Source organism: Rhagoletis zephyria, unplaced genomic scaffold (genome assembly GCF_001687245.7).
Source record: "Rhagoletis zephyria isolate East Lansing unplaced genomic scaffold, Rhagoletis_zephyria_1.1 Rzeph_scaffold_00129, whole genome shotgun sequence".
NCBI classification, from domain to species: Eukaryota; Metazoa; Arthropoda; class Insecta; order Diptera; family Tephritidae; genus Rhagoletis; species Rhagoletis zephyria.
The window spans coordinates 198,302-217,710 of NW_016157213.1; the positions used below are offsets into that span (position 1 = coordinate 198,302).

Genomic DNA, 19,409 nt, shown 5'->3' on the forward strand with positions numbered 1-19,409 from the left:
CCTTTGCATCTCGTTTTTTTTTTTTTAATTGAATGAACTGTGTAAATCTAATGTCATTAACAAAAAAATGCCCTCGCGTATTATACATACATAATTTTTAAATAGGTGGCAACCCCACTCAAGCAAAAATTAAAAACTTATTGAACATGCGGAGACCATCTCCTTTCACTTGGTACCTCAGTTTTTAGTCCAACAAACGGTGAAGATCTTATAATTTTTAAAAAGTGGGAACCCTACTCAAAAAGTAATTCATTATTGAACATCCAAAAGCTGAGCCCTTGCCCTCATTTCTTGTACTCCAATGAACAGTGCGGATCTAGTAAGTTTTTAGACAGGTGGCAACCTTATAGGAATTTAAAGTACTAAAGATAATATTCCTATCGATACAGCTTATACTTAAAAAATCTCGTATAAATCCGTTCTGTATTTTTTGAGATAAGCGTGGCCAAAGTATCTCGACGTTCCTTTATACTATGTATAGAAGATAGCAATTTTTAAATAGGTGGCAAACCTATTAAAAAAATGAAAGCTTTTTTACATGCGAAGGCCAGGCCCTTTTATTTGGTATCTCATTTCGTAATCCAACGAACGGACAAAATCTTTTAACTTTTTAATAGGAGGCAACCCTACTCAGAAAAATAATACATTATTGCACATGTAGAGGCTTAGTCTTTTCGTTTGACAGTGACGGTGCAGAACTGATGCCTACCTTATTGAATATAGTAATTTTCCTTTATACTATGTATAGTTTTACTTATCTCTGTATTGAGTAAAGTAGTTGGATATTCTACACCATCCGGAGGTTTGCAATGAAGGCGCGTTATCGATTGTTTGGTTTGGTGTTCAATTCCCCTGGAGGACCAAAGTGCATATAAACAAAGTTTTAGAAAATACATATTGCACACCATCTTCAAAAGTGACAAAACTCAAAATTTCGCATTTTTGAAATTAAAATTTTTCCCAATTTGTTTTTGTTTTGCATGTTAAATTATGGGAACGATTTTCACATGGAATTGGCGATAGGGCTCATTTTTACATTCTATTACCTCCCATACTAAATTATTGTTATTTACTGAGTAGGTAAAGTTGTGTTTTTATAATAGCCGTACCTTCCATGTCGAAGTATTGTTCTTATCTTGTAACACAAAATTTAATGTGCCTTGGGAGAGAAGACTTTTTAAATATAAAAATTAAAAAAAAAAAAACAAGGTAAAGATGCAGTAACTGAACTTATCAAAAATTCAGTTAATGATACCTAGATGAAATAAAGTTATCAAAATGAAAAAATGTATAGCTTTCACAAATGTATATGTACATATATAAGCAAACTTTTAGAATCTACTTATATTCTATTTTTTACAAAGTTAAGCCATTTTGTAATGCCCCTATGCTAAAATATTAATATTAAAAAAAGAAAATCATTTTGTCCGCTTCGTTACGCTACGTATGGGAATTTATGTATTTAATGAGTCAAATATGCATAAAAATTATGCAAATATTTTTAAAACTGATACCAGCATTGCGGTTGGTCTTCTGAGTAAAAAATAATTAATAAAAAACGTATCACCTATTTTCAGGCATCACATGTGCATACATATTATATTTTTATAGATAATTTACTGATATCAATAAAAATGTTCAAAATTCAGGAAAACTCTATGCCTCGTCAGCCTTTTATTCGCCAGGCTTGCATCCTACGGTGGAAGATCAAGTTGAGCTAGCACGCAGAATTTCAAATTCTTTGAGTGACATAAGCAACCAGAAATCAAAAGGGCAGTCGATGTATGTGAACCGTAAAAAGCGCTCTGTTAAATGGGTGCATGAGGGTTCTGGTCAAGGTAACGAAATCGTTTACACACGTATGTATGTATATACAGCGGTCGGGTAAGGAAGTCGGACTAAGCAAAAATTACACATGTATTTACCTACGCAATTTTTGTGTTTTTAATTTTTTTAATGGTTGAGAAAAGGTTCGAAAAGGGCTCGAGAGTGTTGAAATAACTTATTTTTTTTTAATAGTAAAAAAGTAAAAATCATCTGAAAAAGAGGGGTCCTTATTTTGGAAACTTTGTTCGTGGAAATATTGAGGCTACGCAGTCAAAGCTCAATCTGAGTGAGAAAGTTAATAATTAGTTTAAAGCAGGGGTGCTAAACAAATTTAAGTTAGTGAGCCAAACGACAACAACGTCAATAACAATTGCAGCAACTAACAAATCATCATTGAGCACACAGCTAAGCAAATGCATGCCAACGCGAGGCAGCAGTAAATGAATGTCCCACTTGTTTTTACTGAGTCAACGCTTGTTTTATTTGTTGTAGCTGAGCCAAAGTAAGCCAAAGCAAAGTGATGTTGTTGCGTGCCAACTGAGCCAATTGAGCTATTGGATGAGCACACCTGGTTTAAAGGACACACAATTTTTGAAGAGAGGCCATCTAGACAACCAAAATCGTTGTCGAAAAATATGGTATGCAGCGAATAAAAAAGGCGCCAGACTCGAGCGCTTCTAAACTCACAACGATTAAGGACCGTAATGGACAATCACTAAAACTAATGAAAAAGCCACGTTAAAATAAATAAGTGTTAAAAGATTCGAATAACGAAGAATGATGGGAGATTGAACCCTCGATGTTCGGAAAACTACTCGAATCAATGCCAAGAAAATTTAAAGCAGTGAAGAAAAGTCAAAGCTTACCAAACAATTTTTGCCGCACATTTCCGTAAGAATATATTTTAGGTTATGCGCAATTTAATAAAAATAGCCGAAATCTTTTGGACATGAATTCAGATAACCAATCATATTAAGTCTTCTATGTTCTCAAAATTGAGAGAAAATATGATGAGGTGGAGAAGAGATGCTATTGGGGTTTACCTACCAAGCAAGGGCTCACCCGTTTCGGAATTAGCGCGCTGAGGATCTAAAAAAACCTTGAAAATGTTTCCAAATTGTTTTGGCCCATATACGTCTTACGCGTTTAATACAAAAAAGAAATTTTCAAAGTTTTACTAAGCCTGTTCGACTTCTTTTTTGAGCCACTGTATGCACAAATATATACATACATGTATACAAAAATGTTTATACTCGATGCCAAAAGCACAAGACGGCTATGAGATGGTTCAATAGCTGGCGTGAATCAATTATTTTCGGTATAGTTATTGCATTGCTGGCAGCAAATTCGCTTTTAAGAAATAAATTAATTCACTATGTACTAATATTAACTTCAGACAGACAGTTAATCGAGCTTATCTGCATAACATATCGAGCTTAACTGCATAGCATGTAATTTTACGTACAGATCAAAAATCAGACTTCTACATATGTAATGCTGTGCGTTCGGTAACCACTTACACGCAAAGCTCATTTAACGGATTCCTTATGTGACAACTCTTATGCAATGCCAAGTATGCCAGCCAAATTGAGCCTCAAATCGTAGCTGAGTAAAAAGAGAATCGACTCGATTAAATTTCTGTTTGAATTTAATATAAGGGCGTTATACATACAAATCTACATACTACATTCCATCACAATATCTTATTATACCTATACATGCATACATAAGGTCCATTCAATATAAAAAATTGTTAGAAATTGTTTCTAGTACTTGCAAGTTTTTACTGGAAATGCATTCAATAACCCAAAATATTTGCAAAAAGGAGCGAATTCGAGAGCGTAAAAACCTGAGATAGCCGCAAATTCTTGCAAGTAAAAATTTTACTAGCAGGAATTTGCAGGAGTTAATGAGTAAGGTGATGTTTCAAATTCAAATGTAAAGAAACTGTTGAAGAGGATGGTTTGATGAAACATAATTAATGAAATGAAAATATGGATGAACAATTTAAATCTATTGTATATTTTTTTTTATTTTTATGACGGTGGGAACTATTCCCATTAAAAAGAAAATTGCGCGCCAAAACTCAACCGTCAGAAAGTGTCAAAATGGCTTAAGTTACTAGTTTTGCGTTCAATAACTTTTTCTGAAAATTTTCTCTTGCTCTCAATTTTACTCTCTATTTTTCTTTTACGCTCTCGCTGTAAGTGTTTACTGGAAAGTTATTGAATGGACCTATTGTTAGTAAATCAAATATGGGTTGTCTTCTGCATACAACTATACATACATATGCATGCACACATAAATATATACAGTCGATCTCACTTTAAACGGTTTACTGGGACAGAAAATTTTTCGCGAAAAAAATCGCCTATTAATAACCAAATTTGTGTTCAAATTTGCTTATTTGCTCCTATTTTGCGAAAACTCCGTCATAAAAAAATTCCGAGTTAAAATAACCAGGTCTCCATAACTTGCTGTCTCCATTAGTGATTGTTCATCTGCTGCGATAGATCTCCGGGGAGAAATCGCTTGCGGAGACCGCTCACCGCAATCGCGAGAGATATCGCTTGTGAGCTATCGCAGGCGATTGCCTGTGAAATAGTTAGTTTAACCGCTTTTTTAAATTTGAATTTTTATAAAGTTGTGTGTTTTCTATAAAATATATGCTGAAAACAACGCGGAGTAAGCTATTTTTGCGAATATAGTAATTTCCGTCATGTGGAATGTACTCGTTAGCACTTTTTGAAATGAAATCTTCTGCGATGAAATGCCCAATTATAAAAATTTCTCTTCGACGAGCAATTCGCTTGCGATGAAACTGACAGATCACCTGAGATGGCTGTACGCTATGAACACAAGTAAGAAACTCGAATTTGGGGCAGTGAACAAATTTATTACGTACCTACTTACATATATTTTGCCCGCAGCTTCGCCCGCGTGATGTTTGGTTTAACGAAATCTTTTAAATGTAACAAAGAAGGAAACAAATCATTTCACCACATAAACATAACAACTTTTATTAAAAAAAAGTTAAGCAATTCAAATTAATGACATCTACTGCAATACATTTCGTAAACAACGTTTCGGGACTTATTGTCTTGGGCATGTACCTATATAGATTTTTTGCTCTCGATACACGCGAGAAGCCAACGTAGAATTGTCCGTTACATATTTTCGGAACAACTAACACTCGACAAAAACACGTTAGCCCTCTTTTTAAATAATGTATAATCCATCACATTATCGCATTTGGTACGTATCGCCCCGGCGATATGCCCATAAAATGATTGCTTTTTTAGTTGCTTTCATTTATTGCGCGTATCAAGAATTTTCTAAAACATGTCAACTATAATTAAATTACTTTCTTTTTTTCTTAGATTATAAACGAAATACATCGGAAAAAATCTCGTTGAAAAGACCCCTAGAACAGATTTGTATGAATTTAAAATTTAGTGCAAATCAGTACAGATTTTGAAAAAACAGGACATTAGCTTACTGGTTGAAGAATGAATAAAATCAGTACGAGAGTTAAAAAATCAGTACTATACTGATAAAATAAGTACGTCTGGCAAGCGTAGCTGGGGTTATCTTTTTCATAGCTGCAGGTTTGCATTTTTTAGTATGTCCATGTTCATATAAGGCTTAGGGCCATTTTTCTAAGTACCTTTTTTTATCTTGCCTTTAAACACATTGTTTTCATAATAAAATTTGTGTTCAACATGCAGATAAATTTTAAAACCTACATGAGACAGCGCAATCCAAACAGCATTTGCAAAACGCACTGAAAATAAAACAAAAGGACAAAATCATTATCGCGAACCGCGTTAAAAAAGTAAAACCGCGTAAAAAAGACAACGGGGGATTGTAAAAAACTTCGCGTTAAAAAATCCGTGTTAAAATAAGATCGACTGTACAAATATTTTTACATAAACACATACATTTTTTTTAACACATGCATACATACACGCATTTGCACACACTTCCATGTATCCATTCATAACAAAATCAGGACTCTTCACTCCTATGTAAACATACATACCCATATATTACATATTTACATGTGATATAACTCGTCAGTGTACGACAACAAACTACGTTGTACGTTACGCTTAATAGCCGTCCGAATTTTCTTCTTAGATTTTTATAGTTTATGTTTTACATTTTATATAGTTTATTTTAGATTTTTTAAGTTAACAATTTTTTCCAGTTAGAATTTTATATTAAATTAATTATGTTAGTTGTTATGTAAACTTCTTGGTAAAGTTTTCTTATTTTTATTTTAAATTTTTAATACAAGTTTTAAAACTATTTTTCAAATTTATAGTTTCATTAAGTCAATTAATTTTAGGTTCAGATTGATATATTTTTTTAGTTAAGTTTTTAGGTATCTAATTTTTTCAGTAATTTTGTTTTTAAGTAACATTTTTATGTTTCAAGTTTTTATGTTTACTATTTTTTTTTAGTTTTAAGAATAGATAGGTATTCTAGTTTTCAAATACTAGTAACTTTAGTTTTCATTATAAGTTTCCCAAGTTTCGTTATTTGAATTTTTACGTAATGTTTTTTTAAGTAACTTTTTTCAATTAATCTAAAGTTTTTGGGGTTAAGTGATTTGTTTTTCATTTGAATTATATGTTTGTTTTTTATTTAAAAATTTTTACGTCTAGTTATTTTAGTATTTCTAGTTCCATAAACAATTACAATAATAGACGTCTTCCGTAGTGTGAAGTATTTTTTTAACGCCTTAAAATAGTCTCAAAATCCTTCTACTGACTCTACAATGACAATATGTTGGCAATGCAGATTCGTCTGTCCAGGAGAAAAATTATCAGGAGGAATTCAAAGAAAACAACCTTGCACTTGGTGAAACAACATCGACGACACAAAACTCCTCAACACCAATTCAAGTGCCACTTCGATTGTTAATGAACCCACGTGGCAAAGTTCGTGACATCACCTCAGTGGGTGATTCGTTTAACATCGAAGCTAGCCTTTTGTCGCCCGACAAGTGTGCAGAACTCGTCACAGCCCTACAAACTCAAAAAGGCAAAGGTAAATGCAATTTCAATGTGAAAAACATACACACATTCACATAAATTTTTATGTAAAAAAAATTTTTGTACGGTTAACTTAAATCGTTTTATTGTGATATGGACGTATAAACGCACACCTAGCGGGTTAGGAGCATCTGAACAATATATATAACGTATAAACGCACACCTAGCACTAGACATTTTAGCATGTCATCCGAAATGCGGGTTAGGAGCATCTGAACAATATTACATGTCCGTATAAACACGATCTACGTCGAAACGTTTTGAACAGCTGTTTTTAATTTTTAAATAAATAAATATTTTTATTTTTTATTTTTAAATAAATAAATAAATTAAAATAACAACATAATGGGTATTGGGAAGTATCAAGTACTTTTGAGGCTCGATTTTTTCAGTATCAATTCCTTTAAGGATCGGGTATTTTTCCAAGTACAAATACATTTTTATAAATATACACATATTGACAACATTTCATTGCTTCGTGTAGAAATCTCACAAGCTGGCATTACATCAAATGAATATTATCTGCCGGTTTCACCCATGATACAAAAAAGAAGGTAGTTCCATTGTCATTTTTTCGTCGCCATATTAACAACCTGACAATTAAGTAGATTGTGACATTTCGTGCTACCGTATGCAATATCTAAAATCCTCCAAATTTTATTATTAATTTTTTATCTATTTACAAACTTTTTGTTCTTAGAATCGAAATTTGAACTAGCAAAAGGTATTTTGTTGGGTATGGCTCGGTTTTTGTACAATAATTTTGGGTTGTTGTGTCACAAGACTTAACCCAAAGCAAACAATTTTAACACACACGTGTTGTCAAACAATTAAACGTTAGTTTAAAATAAAAATTTCAAGTTTTCAGATACAAATTTATGAATAAATTCGGTTTGAAATACGGCCCTTCTTGTAAAAATTACAGTGGTCAGCGTAGCCGGAGTTGGACTGATGAGAATTAATTTTGTCTAAGCGCTGCCGAAATTTTACCCTTTACCCAATTTGTTGATGTCTCCGCTCCCCATTCCAAAACCATTGCACAAATAACCGAACGTTTCCCTGTTTGTATTTTAAAGAGAATGCTCAATAAGTTGATAATTGTGTTTCTAGTTTTCATTCTAACAATAAATCACAAATTTTTTATCGCACCAACTCTAATATTGAGTAAAATATATTTTAATTTTATCCAAAGAAACAACGATATTGTCGAAATATACTAGAATTGGATAATACTCACTTCTCTGAAAGTCATGAGGCCTATGGGTCCCAAAGTAAGTTCCGTTTTCACGTTACTTGAAAGACATCGAAATGTCTCTATTATATCAGGAGCAATCGTATCCGATATAGAAAACTGTAATAGTCCTGGCTAGCTACATTGTGTAATAATCAGATGACATAATGACACTTTAAACATTTTAAAATATGTTTACTAAAATTTTATTAATGTAAAAATAAAGATTTTGGCAAGTAGTTATCGAATTTAATGTAAAATTTAAAAGTTTTTAAGATAAGATATTATTTATTTTTAAAAGGTAAATGTTAATACAACTATTTTATTTATACTCCCAAATTTAGGATATAAAAACCCCTCTACCAAAAAACTTAAATTGGGTAACGCCGCTTCGATTTTTTACAATTGAGCAATTGTCAAAAATGTCCTTTTTAATCAAAAAGTTGTTTATTGAAACTACCTTCTTTTTTGTATCATGGTTTCACCGACACTTTAAGTGTAAACTAATTTTTTCTTTCTGACAGTTTTCATATTAAATTCAAATCAAAAAGGTGAAATTAAATTGCTTTCGTGTAGCTGTCTATAAGTTATTTTTACATATGTATATATGTTCATTTTATTCTATGTAAGTAAGTTTCGGCTAACTGTACTGTGTACAAGTATTGCACTTTTCAAAACTTGAAATTGGGTACAATCTTTTCTGAAAACCAGTAAATCTAAATAGTATCTTTGCATTCGACACTTACTACTGAGAACGTGAATTCGAACTTGAGTACATGTATCAGATTAATGATTTGTACAAATTATTTTTGAGTAGTGAGTAATTCCAAGTACTTTAAAGTACTCAGTATCGATACTTTTAAAAATGCGGGTACTGGCGATCCTTTTGAGAATCGAGTTCTGAGTACTTTTGGTATGGATACTGCCCAACACTAAAAATAATATACCTTACGTAATTACTCTAAATGGAGTTCAGCAACTCAAGAATTGGTGTTTTACTATAATCTGAATTCTCGTAGTGAACGTACGGGGAGAACACCATTATATGTAAGTATGGTCACAATATCTTAATTATTCTTCTTTAATGATGAGTGACTTACGTCGTTTTCGTACGTCGAGAGAGGACTTTACTCCTGAATTGCCTAATCAGCCCAAAGTAGCACTTGTTGGCAAAAGTGATTCTCCATTGGATTTCAAGGCCGACATTAGGCAGCCTGAAATTGTGCATATGGAAACTGTGCTTACGAAATAATGCAGATGAAAAAAACCGAAATAATGCATACGAAAAAAACCGAAATAATTCATATGAAAAAACCCGAAATAATGCTTATATGCACAGTTTCGGTTGAAAACCGCAATAATGCATATTAGAAAAACCGAAATTATGCATATGCACTCTTTCGTTTGAAAACCGAAATAATGCATATGAAAAAACCGAAATAATGCATATATGCGCAGTTTTGGTTGAAAACCGAACTAATGCATATGAAAATACCGAAATAATGCATACATGCGCACTTTCGTTTGAAACCCGAAATAACGCATATGAGAAAAACGAAGTAATGCATACATGCACAGTTTCGGTTCAAAACCGAAATAATGCATATGACAAAAACCGAAGTAATGCATACATGCACAGTTTCGACTCAAAACCGAAGTAATGCATATGACAAAAACCGAAATAGTGCATACATGAAAACGAACTTCTTTCTGAGTAGGCGGCCTTCGGCCGCGCTTAGGGATTATAACCCTTACTAAGTAGAACTCTCCTTTCTGTGTTGCCGGAAAAGCAGGGCGGAAGTATTTTTGCGCAGAACTTCTCTCTGCGTAGGCGGCATTAGGGATTACCTAGGGATTATAACCCTTACTAAGTAGAAGTAAATAATTCATATTAGAAAGAACGAAATTATCCATATGCACACTTTCGTTAGAAAACCGAAAAAATGCATATAACAAAAACCGAAATAATGCATATGGCAAAAACCGAAATAAAGCATACATGCACAGTTTCGAATGAAAACCGAAATAATGCAGATGTGAAAGACGAAGGTATGCATACATGCACAGTTTCGGTTGAAAACCGAAATAATGCATATAACAAAAACCGAAATAATGCATGCATGCACAGTTTCGGTTGAAAACCGAAATAATGCATATAAAAACCCGAAGTAATGCATACATGCACAGTTTCGGTTGAAAACCGAAATAATGCATATGAGAAAATACCGAAAGTATGCATATGCATACTTTCGTTTTAAAAGCGAAATAATGCAAATGAAAAACAAAACGAAGTAATGCATACATGCACAGTTTCGGTTGAAAACCGAAATAATGCATATGGCAAAAACCGAAATAAAGCATACATGCACAGTTTCGGTTGAAACCGAAATAATGTCTAAATGCATAGTTTCCACATGCGCAATTTCGGTGCCCCTGACTTTATTATTGGTGTTAGTGCTGGTTGCCAAATAAACGAAGTCGTCTACTTTTTCAAACTTGTAACTGTCAACAGTGACGTGGGTGCCAAAACGCGTATGCTCTGACTATTTGTGTGATGACAGGAGATACTTCTTTTTGTCCTCGTTCACCACCAGACCCATTCGCTTTGCTTCTCTATCTAATCCCGAGAAGGCAGAACAGACGTAGCGCTTGTTTGTACCGATAATATCGATGTCGCCGGCATACGCCAGCAATTGTAAGCTCTTGTAAAGTATTGTGCCTGAGCGGTTCAGTTCTGCGGCTCTTATTATCTTCTCCAACATAAGATTAAAGAAATCACACGAAAGGGAGTCCCCTTGTCTGAAACCTCGTTTGGTATCAAACGGCTCGGAGAGGTCCTTCCCTATTCTGACGGAGCTGGGGGTATTGCTCAACGTCATTTTACATAGCCGTATTAGTTTCGCGGGGATACCAAATTCAGACATCGCGGCATAAAGGCAACTTGTCTTCGTGCTGTCGAAAGCGGCTTTGAAATCGACAAATAGATGGTGTATGTCAATCCTATTCTCGCGGGTCTTTTCCAAGATTTCGCGTATTGTGAATACCTGATCTGTGGTGGATTTTCCAGGCCTAAAGCCACACTGATAAGGTCCAATCAGTTCGTTGACGGTGGGCTTCAGTCCTTCGCACAATACTCTCGATAAGACCTTATAACCATTTTTTAAATGGAATAAACAGTGACTTGAGACATGAATTCTTGTCACACGCATTGCTTCAAAGATTACACGTGGCCTATCCTCTTACTTCTTTATAAATTCCTCGGGAATATAGCAAACACCTCATGACCAAGAAGTTGCGCCAATCAACTTCAATTTTAGATTTAGTTTACAGCATGTACCATAAATTATATCCTTTGCTCTTCCTTCTATCCGACAATTAGCAGAAGAATCACAGATAGCAAGTACTTTAAGGGCTATATGTTGAAAGCTCAACCCCTAGGCGATAACGCATCAGTTGATGACGATGATAATGATGAAGAAGGTAATGTTTTGAAATATCTTCAATAAAAAACTTTTATTACACCGTGCTTCAGTAAATTTAACACACAAAAAAATTAACATATTTGTGAAGCTATGGTTAAATTAAATAAAACTGTGTACTAATTTTTTCTCTCTGACGTCAGGATTTTTTTTTAGAGAACTTTGAAATTTAAAAAATATGATTATTTAAAATATTCAGTGGAATGTAGGATTACAGTAAGGGTATCATATGAAAGAAAAAACTGTGTATGTTTATAATATAATTAATTTTTCAGTGCATAAGGACGAATGGGTATGGAAAATGTCATTTACAAATTTTGTCCTACAAACTTTATCAACTTAAAAAGATAAAATTTATTAAAAGCGCATTTTCAATACCCATTCGTCCTTGAAAACCAAAAAGCTGTATTGCTTTTAAATGCTACAGAAATTCCTCTCTCATTTGGTACTCATGCTGTTATTCTACATTGCACTGATTCTTTTTTAAATTTTTTGAATTAATCATATCTTTAAAATTTCAAAGTCCTTTGAAAAAAAATCGTGACGCCAGAGTGAAAAACTAAAAACGCAGTTTTACTATATTGGCCCATACTTTCGTGAGTATATCGATTCTTTCGTGTGTATTGAAATTATTTTGTTTTTTTTTTGCACGGTGTTATACATATACACCCCACGTAAAAATTCTAAACGCACACCTATATATAGACAAGTTTTAAGAAATTATTTTTTATCATTTAATTTTAGTGTTTCCTTTTATAAAAATATTGTTTCTGCTTTAACGAAAACCATAAAGATCCATGTTTCAAACTTTGTGGAATATATGAATGAAATTGAACAAACTTTCGTATAAACAAGTAATTTTTATGCAAAAGACAAAACCGACTTCAATTCTCGTATACAAATTTAGAAGTACCGTTAATTTTTTCATGATCCAATGATCGGATCTTAACTGGATTAGTACCAACTCGGAGACACTATCTATCCGATTCAAAAAGAATTATCGAAATCGGTTGACGTGGTCCAAAGTTATGCGGTAACATGCATAAAAAAAAAATATTACGCCCACTCCCTCTATAACGCTAACTTTCAGAAATACGTGAACTCCTATAATTCAATAATAAATAAAGACAGTAATTTACTCCAAGTTAATACTTACAATAATATCTTATCTATAAATATGTATAATAAAATTTTAACAGGCCGATGTCTGTAGATTATAGATATTAAAGAAAAACAATATGGGGGGTCCTTATTAGAGCAACAGAAGCCAAATCAATCGATTTCTCTTTTCATTCTGACCATTAATGTATACGGGGGTGGTCCCAGAAGTACCCGACCTAACAAAGAAAATACAAAAATTTTGGGAAAAATATATTTATTTTTATACCCGAGCGCACTTGTGCACAAGGGTATATTAATTTTGTTCACATAACGGTTGTTTGTAACAGCCAAAACGAATCGAGATAGATATAGACAAATGTATACATAAATGATCAGGATGAAAAAAGAAATCGATTAAGCCATGTCTGTCTGTCCGTCCGTCTGTCCGTCTGTCCGTCTGTCCGTCTGTCCGTCTGTCCGTGTACACGATAACTCGAGCAAAAATTGAGATATCTCAACGAAATTTGGTATGTAGGTTTCCCTTAATCCAAGGTAGGTTGGTATTGAAAATGGGCGAAATCGGACTTTAACCACGCCCACTTCCCATATAACGGTAATTTCCAGAAATACGAAAACTGCGATATTTTAGTAACTACTGAAGATAATTCACTCAAAATTGATATTTACAATAATTTTTAGACGAAAAATAAGAATATTATAAATTTTTGGAAAATGGGCGTAGCCACGCCCACTTATGGTTACATGTGTATATCTTGGTAACCGCTGCACCAATTTCTTCCAAACTTGGCACAGTTGTTGGCCTTGGTACAGCATAAAAAACCGCCGAAACTTTTTAAAATCGGACAATAACCACGCCCACATCCCATATAACGGTAATTTAGAGAAATACAAAATCTTCGATAAATCATTAAATATTGAAGCTAATTTATTCAAAATTGATGCTTGCAACAATTCTTTACCAAGAAATACGTTTATGGTAAAATTTTGGAAAATGGGCGTGGCACCGCCCACTTATGATCACATATAAGTATATCGGTAACCGTTCTATCAATTTGTACCAAACTCGGTATGGTTATTGTACTTGCCACGTGTAAGCAAAGCGTTGAAAATTATTGAAATCGGACTAAAATAACGGCCGATTCTCATATAACGGTAAATTTAGGAAATGCTTGAAACTTCAATATTTCGAAATTGAAGGACGCTAATTTATTCAAAATTGATACACCTCGGCCATCTAGCGGAAGGTTTCGGAAGGGTGAAAAAACATATATTTAATACTTGCGCCGGGTATTTAATGTTCGGCTCCGTCCGAACTTAGACTTTCTTACTTGTTCAACATAATCTTCTTTCAGCTCTATACACTTTTTCCAGCGATGCTCTATAAGTTCGATACCCTTTTTATTATAAGAACTGTCTGGCTCCTCAAAATAGCCATTAACTGCCGACATCATTTCTTCATCGTTAGAAAATCTTTGACCACGGAGCCATTTTTTGAAGTTGCGGAACAGAAAATAGTTCGAGGGGCTAAATCTGGCGAATAGGGTGCATGAGGTAGCAATTCAAACATCAATTCGCTAAACACTCAATTGAAATCTCTTCACGACACTGTGTTTGGTCGAGTGTGAGCAAATGTGGCACCCATCTTGGATACAGCTTTCTCATTTCCAAATCTTCAGATAGTATACGATGTACCGTACTTTTTGAAATGCCTACTATCTACTATCTGCTAGTTTGCGCACTTTCAGTCGACGATCATCCATTACCGCTTTGTGGATTTTCTTCACCATTTCTGGAGTCGTCACCTCATTTGGTCGACCACTACGATGCTCGTCTTGGCAGCTCGTACGGCCTCGTTTAAACTCTGCTACCCAATATTTTACTGTTGTAAACAAAGGAGCAGACCCGCCCAAAGTTTAATATATTTCAGCTTTTATATTGGATGGGCTGAGGCCTTTCAAATAAAAGTATTGTATCACAAAACGATGACCAATTTTCTCCCTTTTCACAAATTCACTGAAAACGTTCACTATTGACGGCTGCCTATNTCGTACGGCCTCGTTTAAACTCTGCTACCCAATATTTTACTGTTGTAAACAAAGGAGCAGACCCGCCCAAAGTTTAATATATTTCAGCTTTTATATTGGATGGGCTGAGGCCTTTCAAATAAAAGTATTGTATCACAAAACGATGACCAATTTTCTCCCTTTTCACAAATTCACTGAAAACGTTCACTATTGACGGCTGCCTATAGCATATACTAAACAACGTGGCGTCTTCAAACTTGAAACATATGCTTTACAGATTGTGTACTTTTTAACACAGTGATATTTTTAAAACAACTACCGCCATCTCTAAGTTAGGCCGGGTACTTTTGGGATCATCCACGTACATTTGTCTATATCTATCTCGATTCGTTTTCGCTGTTACAAACTACCGTTATGTGAACAAAATTATAATACCCGTCCACCTCCTCTAAAATGGAGGGAATATCTATCTTTTGGTGGTATTACCGACTTTCGGTTTCGACCGGAATGGGTTAAACTGAACGGAAGTCCTTTTTTTAAATTAGATATGCATGTTTTTAGTACAGATTCGGATTCTAAGGATAAAAATACGTAACTCTAGTTTGAAACTTTTTCTCAGAAGCGCCGTTTTTAACCCCTAAATGACCTTCGAATTTCCACCCGTCCTGTAGCTCGTTTCTGTAACAATTCTCTACCAAGGCGAATTGAGATATGAATTCGCCGCCCTGTTCTCTACTGCTAATGAGTAGTAGAGAATGACGTATATTCTCTATCAGTAGAGAAATAATCGGTAGAGAAGAGTTACAGAAACGAGCTACTGGACTTCTAAAACGAACGAAAATGTTTTTATTTGGAAATGAAAAAAACACTTTTCAACAGGAGTCCACTGGTGCTATGCTGTAACCCGTTATCGACAATTTTCTGATTGATATCGCATACTTGCGATGAGTTTTACGATTTTGCTATTCTATAAAAGTTATCTTACGATTTCTATCTCAAAGTACGAAATTTTATTTTCGATAATTGTTGCTAGGTTAACGATGAAAAAAAAATCTGTCGTTAAGCTATGCGACAAAAGTTTGTTAGAGGTTTTTTTCATAAAAAATGCTTCCTTAAGCTTTGGTTTCCTCGAAAGCGGTAACATAAAAAAGCGGTCGCAACTTTACGTTACCAAAAACGTTGCCATGTAAATATTGCAAGATGTCAACTAAGATGATGGCAGTACACACCGTAATGTAATTTGACGGCACCGTAATATTTCTGATGGCAACAGTGACGGTGTATAACTATTTATCAATGTTTTTTGGCAACGTCATATTTGTAGCGTTGTATTAGAAAATTTGTTTACAATTCTTTTGACCAAAATGAAAGCATTAAATATACATTTCTATGAAGTTTGAATAATAAAGTGGAAAGTGCATGGATGGCCGAAGAGGATGAAGTCCTAATCAACTTTGTGAAAAGCAATGAATGCCTATACAACATAAAAGCGCAAAGTTACGTTACGTCCATTTAGCTTTACATAAAAGCGGTACCGCTGTTAGCGTTAAGAATGGCGGTCGGTATGATACGGTCGTAATATTACGGCACCGCTTTTCGAGGAAACCAAAGCTTTACAGACACCTTAATGAATGCTCCATTCATATATGTATTTAAGATCGTTAACCGACGAATTCCTACTACACGAATAAGCCAAAAAACGCTAAGGGGCGCCGTTTTGCGGACAATAATATTTCTTACATGGTCGTTTGCACAAACTAGTTATTTGATCAAATATCTTATTAGGGCTATTCGCGATTCGGTGCATAAGAGCTGACAAATTTATGCAATTGCAGAAATATGCCATGGATTGTGAGCGACCTTTATTAAACTGTCATGGTAAAGCTTTTGCAAAACAATTTTTGTGCATCAGCTTTGGTTTTGTTTATGAATGCAATGCATAGCATTTTTATGCTATGGATTTTCGGTATTGCAAATTTGCCAAGCCATGACAAATGCAAATGCGTGTATTTTGTTTGTGTATTGCAAATAATTTGCAATACAAATTTGCAATGCAATGATGCTAGGCCATTTGCACCGGATCGCGAATAGCCCTATTGTTCTGTGACTGAGCCAAAGGAAATTTTTACGCCTTCTAGTTGCTTACTAAAGCGATGTTATTTCCAGAAGCCGGAGTGCTCACTATAACAGCACATTCACTTCCTACCCCATAATGTGCTTTTGATCACTTTGGGCGCTTTAAAAGAACTGGGAAGAGCAGAAAAAAAAAAACAGATTTACTGCATTCAAATGAAAAAATTCTATTATTCAAACAGCGACTGTAACTGTTTTGAAACCACAGCATCCTTATAAATAATGACCACGCAACTAAAGGTTATTCATAAACGAGTAGAAAAAACAGGAACAGATTTTTGCCAATTTTTTTTGCTGACCGTGCCTCTTCCATACAAAAATGACTTTTTTTCAACAGAAAAATGATAAAAATCGACATTAAATTTTAGCTAATTGCACTTTATTTTAATAAGATTAAATGTACCACGAAACTGTATACTCAAAATCTTCTAAAAAGGTTTACATTTTTCCAAAAGTTTGTTATTTTTTTAATATTGCACTAACTTTGAAACTTAGATTTATACGATTTTTTAAATAGTAATCCATATCTTTACAAAAAAAAAATAATTAATATTAAATGATAAAAAATATATTGTTAAAACTTGTCAATATGTGGTGAGTTTATAATTTTTACATGGATTTTGGACGGTAAATATGGTAAACCAACTAAAAATCGTATAACCTAAAATATAGGCATTTTGTATCCATTACATAGTTGTAACAAAAGGTGAACACTTTGTAACACCGGCATTAACGAAAAAATAAAAATTTGAGAACAAGTAAATTTTTCTTTTAAAAATGCGCAGGCTAGGGACTCATTTCCGACTTATAGTTTCTTCTACATTTTCTATTACAATTGTCTGGAGAAACTGAAAATACCATGCGATTCGTCGAAAAACTTTCGTCCAAACAATTTGATCACCCTAATGTACATATTTTAAAAGTTCTAGTTTTTTTACAACGAGATGTCTAAAACTTTTTCTTGCCAAAAACCGGGACATTTTACGTCCCGGCATGTGTTGCACCGGGACCGGGACATAGCTCTAAAATCCGGGCCAGTCCCGCCGAAAACGGGACGGTTGGCAACCGTGACTACAGGGCGAGTTAAAGTTCGAAGATCATTTATAGATTGAAAAAGGCACTTCCGAGAGAAAATAATCAAACAAAAGTTGCGTATATTCGTGCACAGAATCCGAATTTTTGGGCTTTTCAATAAAAAACTCTACCCTCGAGTTTAGGGAGGGTGGACGGGTGGTCTAGGTCACCCTGTATATAAAAAAGTTTTTTTCTTAACAGCGGCCGCCGCTCGGCTGGCAATGGCAAACCTCCGAGCGTATTTATGCCATGGCAGCTTCTCATAAAAATACAATCGCCGCACAGTGGTCTGAATAGAGAATCTAGCGGGACAAAACTGTTTGAACAGGTTCGCGTTGATGGATTTGTACACCACTCCGTATACACTAGTTTATGAAACCACTGACAACAAATCTTCAGTCAGGTCTCAAAAATCCAATATGGGGGATCCAATATGGCGGACAAATTTTTCGAAATTGATAGACCTGGCTCCAAATTTGTTACTGTGGGGTTTTTGGTCGATAATTATGAATCTGACCACGAATTTTTAAAATTCAAAATGGGCCTCCAATAAGGCGGGCACATTTAAAAAAAAATGTTTGAATTCGCTCGAAGCTTATTACTAGCAGCTTATTTGGGTTGGTGCCGCGATATTGGAGAAACCATTCTGAAAAGTGAAAATAATTGTATGCGTGTCGCAAAAGCGCGCAAAAAGAGTATTTTTTTACCTTGAATCCAACACTTCACAGGATTCGATTTTATGAATTCCGAGTCGGAACTCAGCGGAAATATTTAGTTTTTCCTATATAACTATTGAAATAAAATATATAAAATAATTTTTTAATTACCAGTTATAACTTCTATTCAGAGAAAAAAAAAATGTTTGCAATAGACGCATCGTTACACCTTTAATAGCTAATTGAAATCTCACAAAAAAAACGTTTTTCTGCTACAGCTAACTGACTTGCATCGACTAGCCAACTTATAAGCTTAATATTCTTTTATTAGTGAAAGAGATCAAAAACAAAAAATGAGTTACAATTATCTATTGTATCAAGAAGTAAGCCATAACATTTTTACGCAATTCGCATGGCTTTGATTTTTACATTTTGTTCCGCTAGTTTAGTGAATCTGACCTGTGTGCGCCCTTCGGAATCGGCGTAAAACTGTAGGTCCCTACCCTTTGTATAACAACATCAAGACGCACGCCACAAATCGGAGGAGAAGCTCGGCCAAACACTAACATATGTGTAAGCACCATTCTATATATATTGGGTAAGGCCATATCAAGTCGGTCACAAATTTACCGACGATCGAATTTCGAAGTGATTTTTGGCTCAAATGAAGTTCTACTCATTTGAAATTGCTAACAAGGGTCATGGGCCCAGATCGCGTGTGAAGTTATTAAAAGAAGTAAAAAAAAGAAATTAAAAAAAAAAAACAAATTGAACTCGAATTATCAAATACAGAAATTGGGTGA

The 19,409-nt window shown here is 34.3% G+C and overlaps 1 protein-coding gene across 6 annotated transcripts in view; it reads left to right on the top strand.

Annotated features, from left to right (window-relative positions):
• Positions 1-19,409, top strand: part of LOC108380860 (mediator of RNA polymerase II transcription subunit 15) — a 251,110-nt gene that overhangs the window by 183,112 nt on the left and 48,589 nt on the right. For 3 of the 6 annotated variants that reach the window (XM_017637267.1, XM_017637259.1, XM_017637295.1), the window contains 2 exons: positions 1,650-1,838; positions 6,634-6,882. The exons of 2 other annotated variants lie outside the window; for them this stretch is intronic. In XM_017637267.1, the coding sequence (XP_017492756.1) occupies positions 1,650-1,838; positions 6,634-6,882 (438 nt within the window). The remainder of the gene's footprint in view (positions 1-1,649; positions 1,839-6,633; positions 6,883-19,409) is intronic. One more of the 6 variants, XM_017637275.1, reaches the window with a different exon arrangement.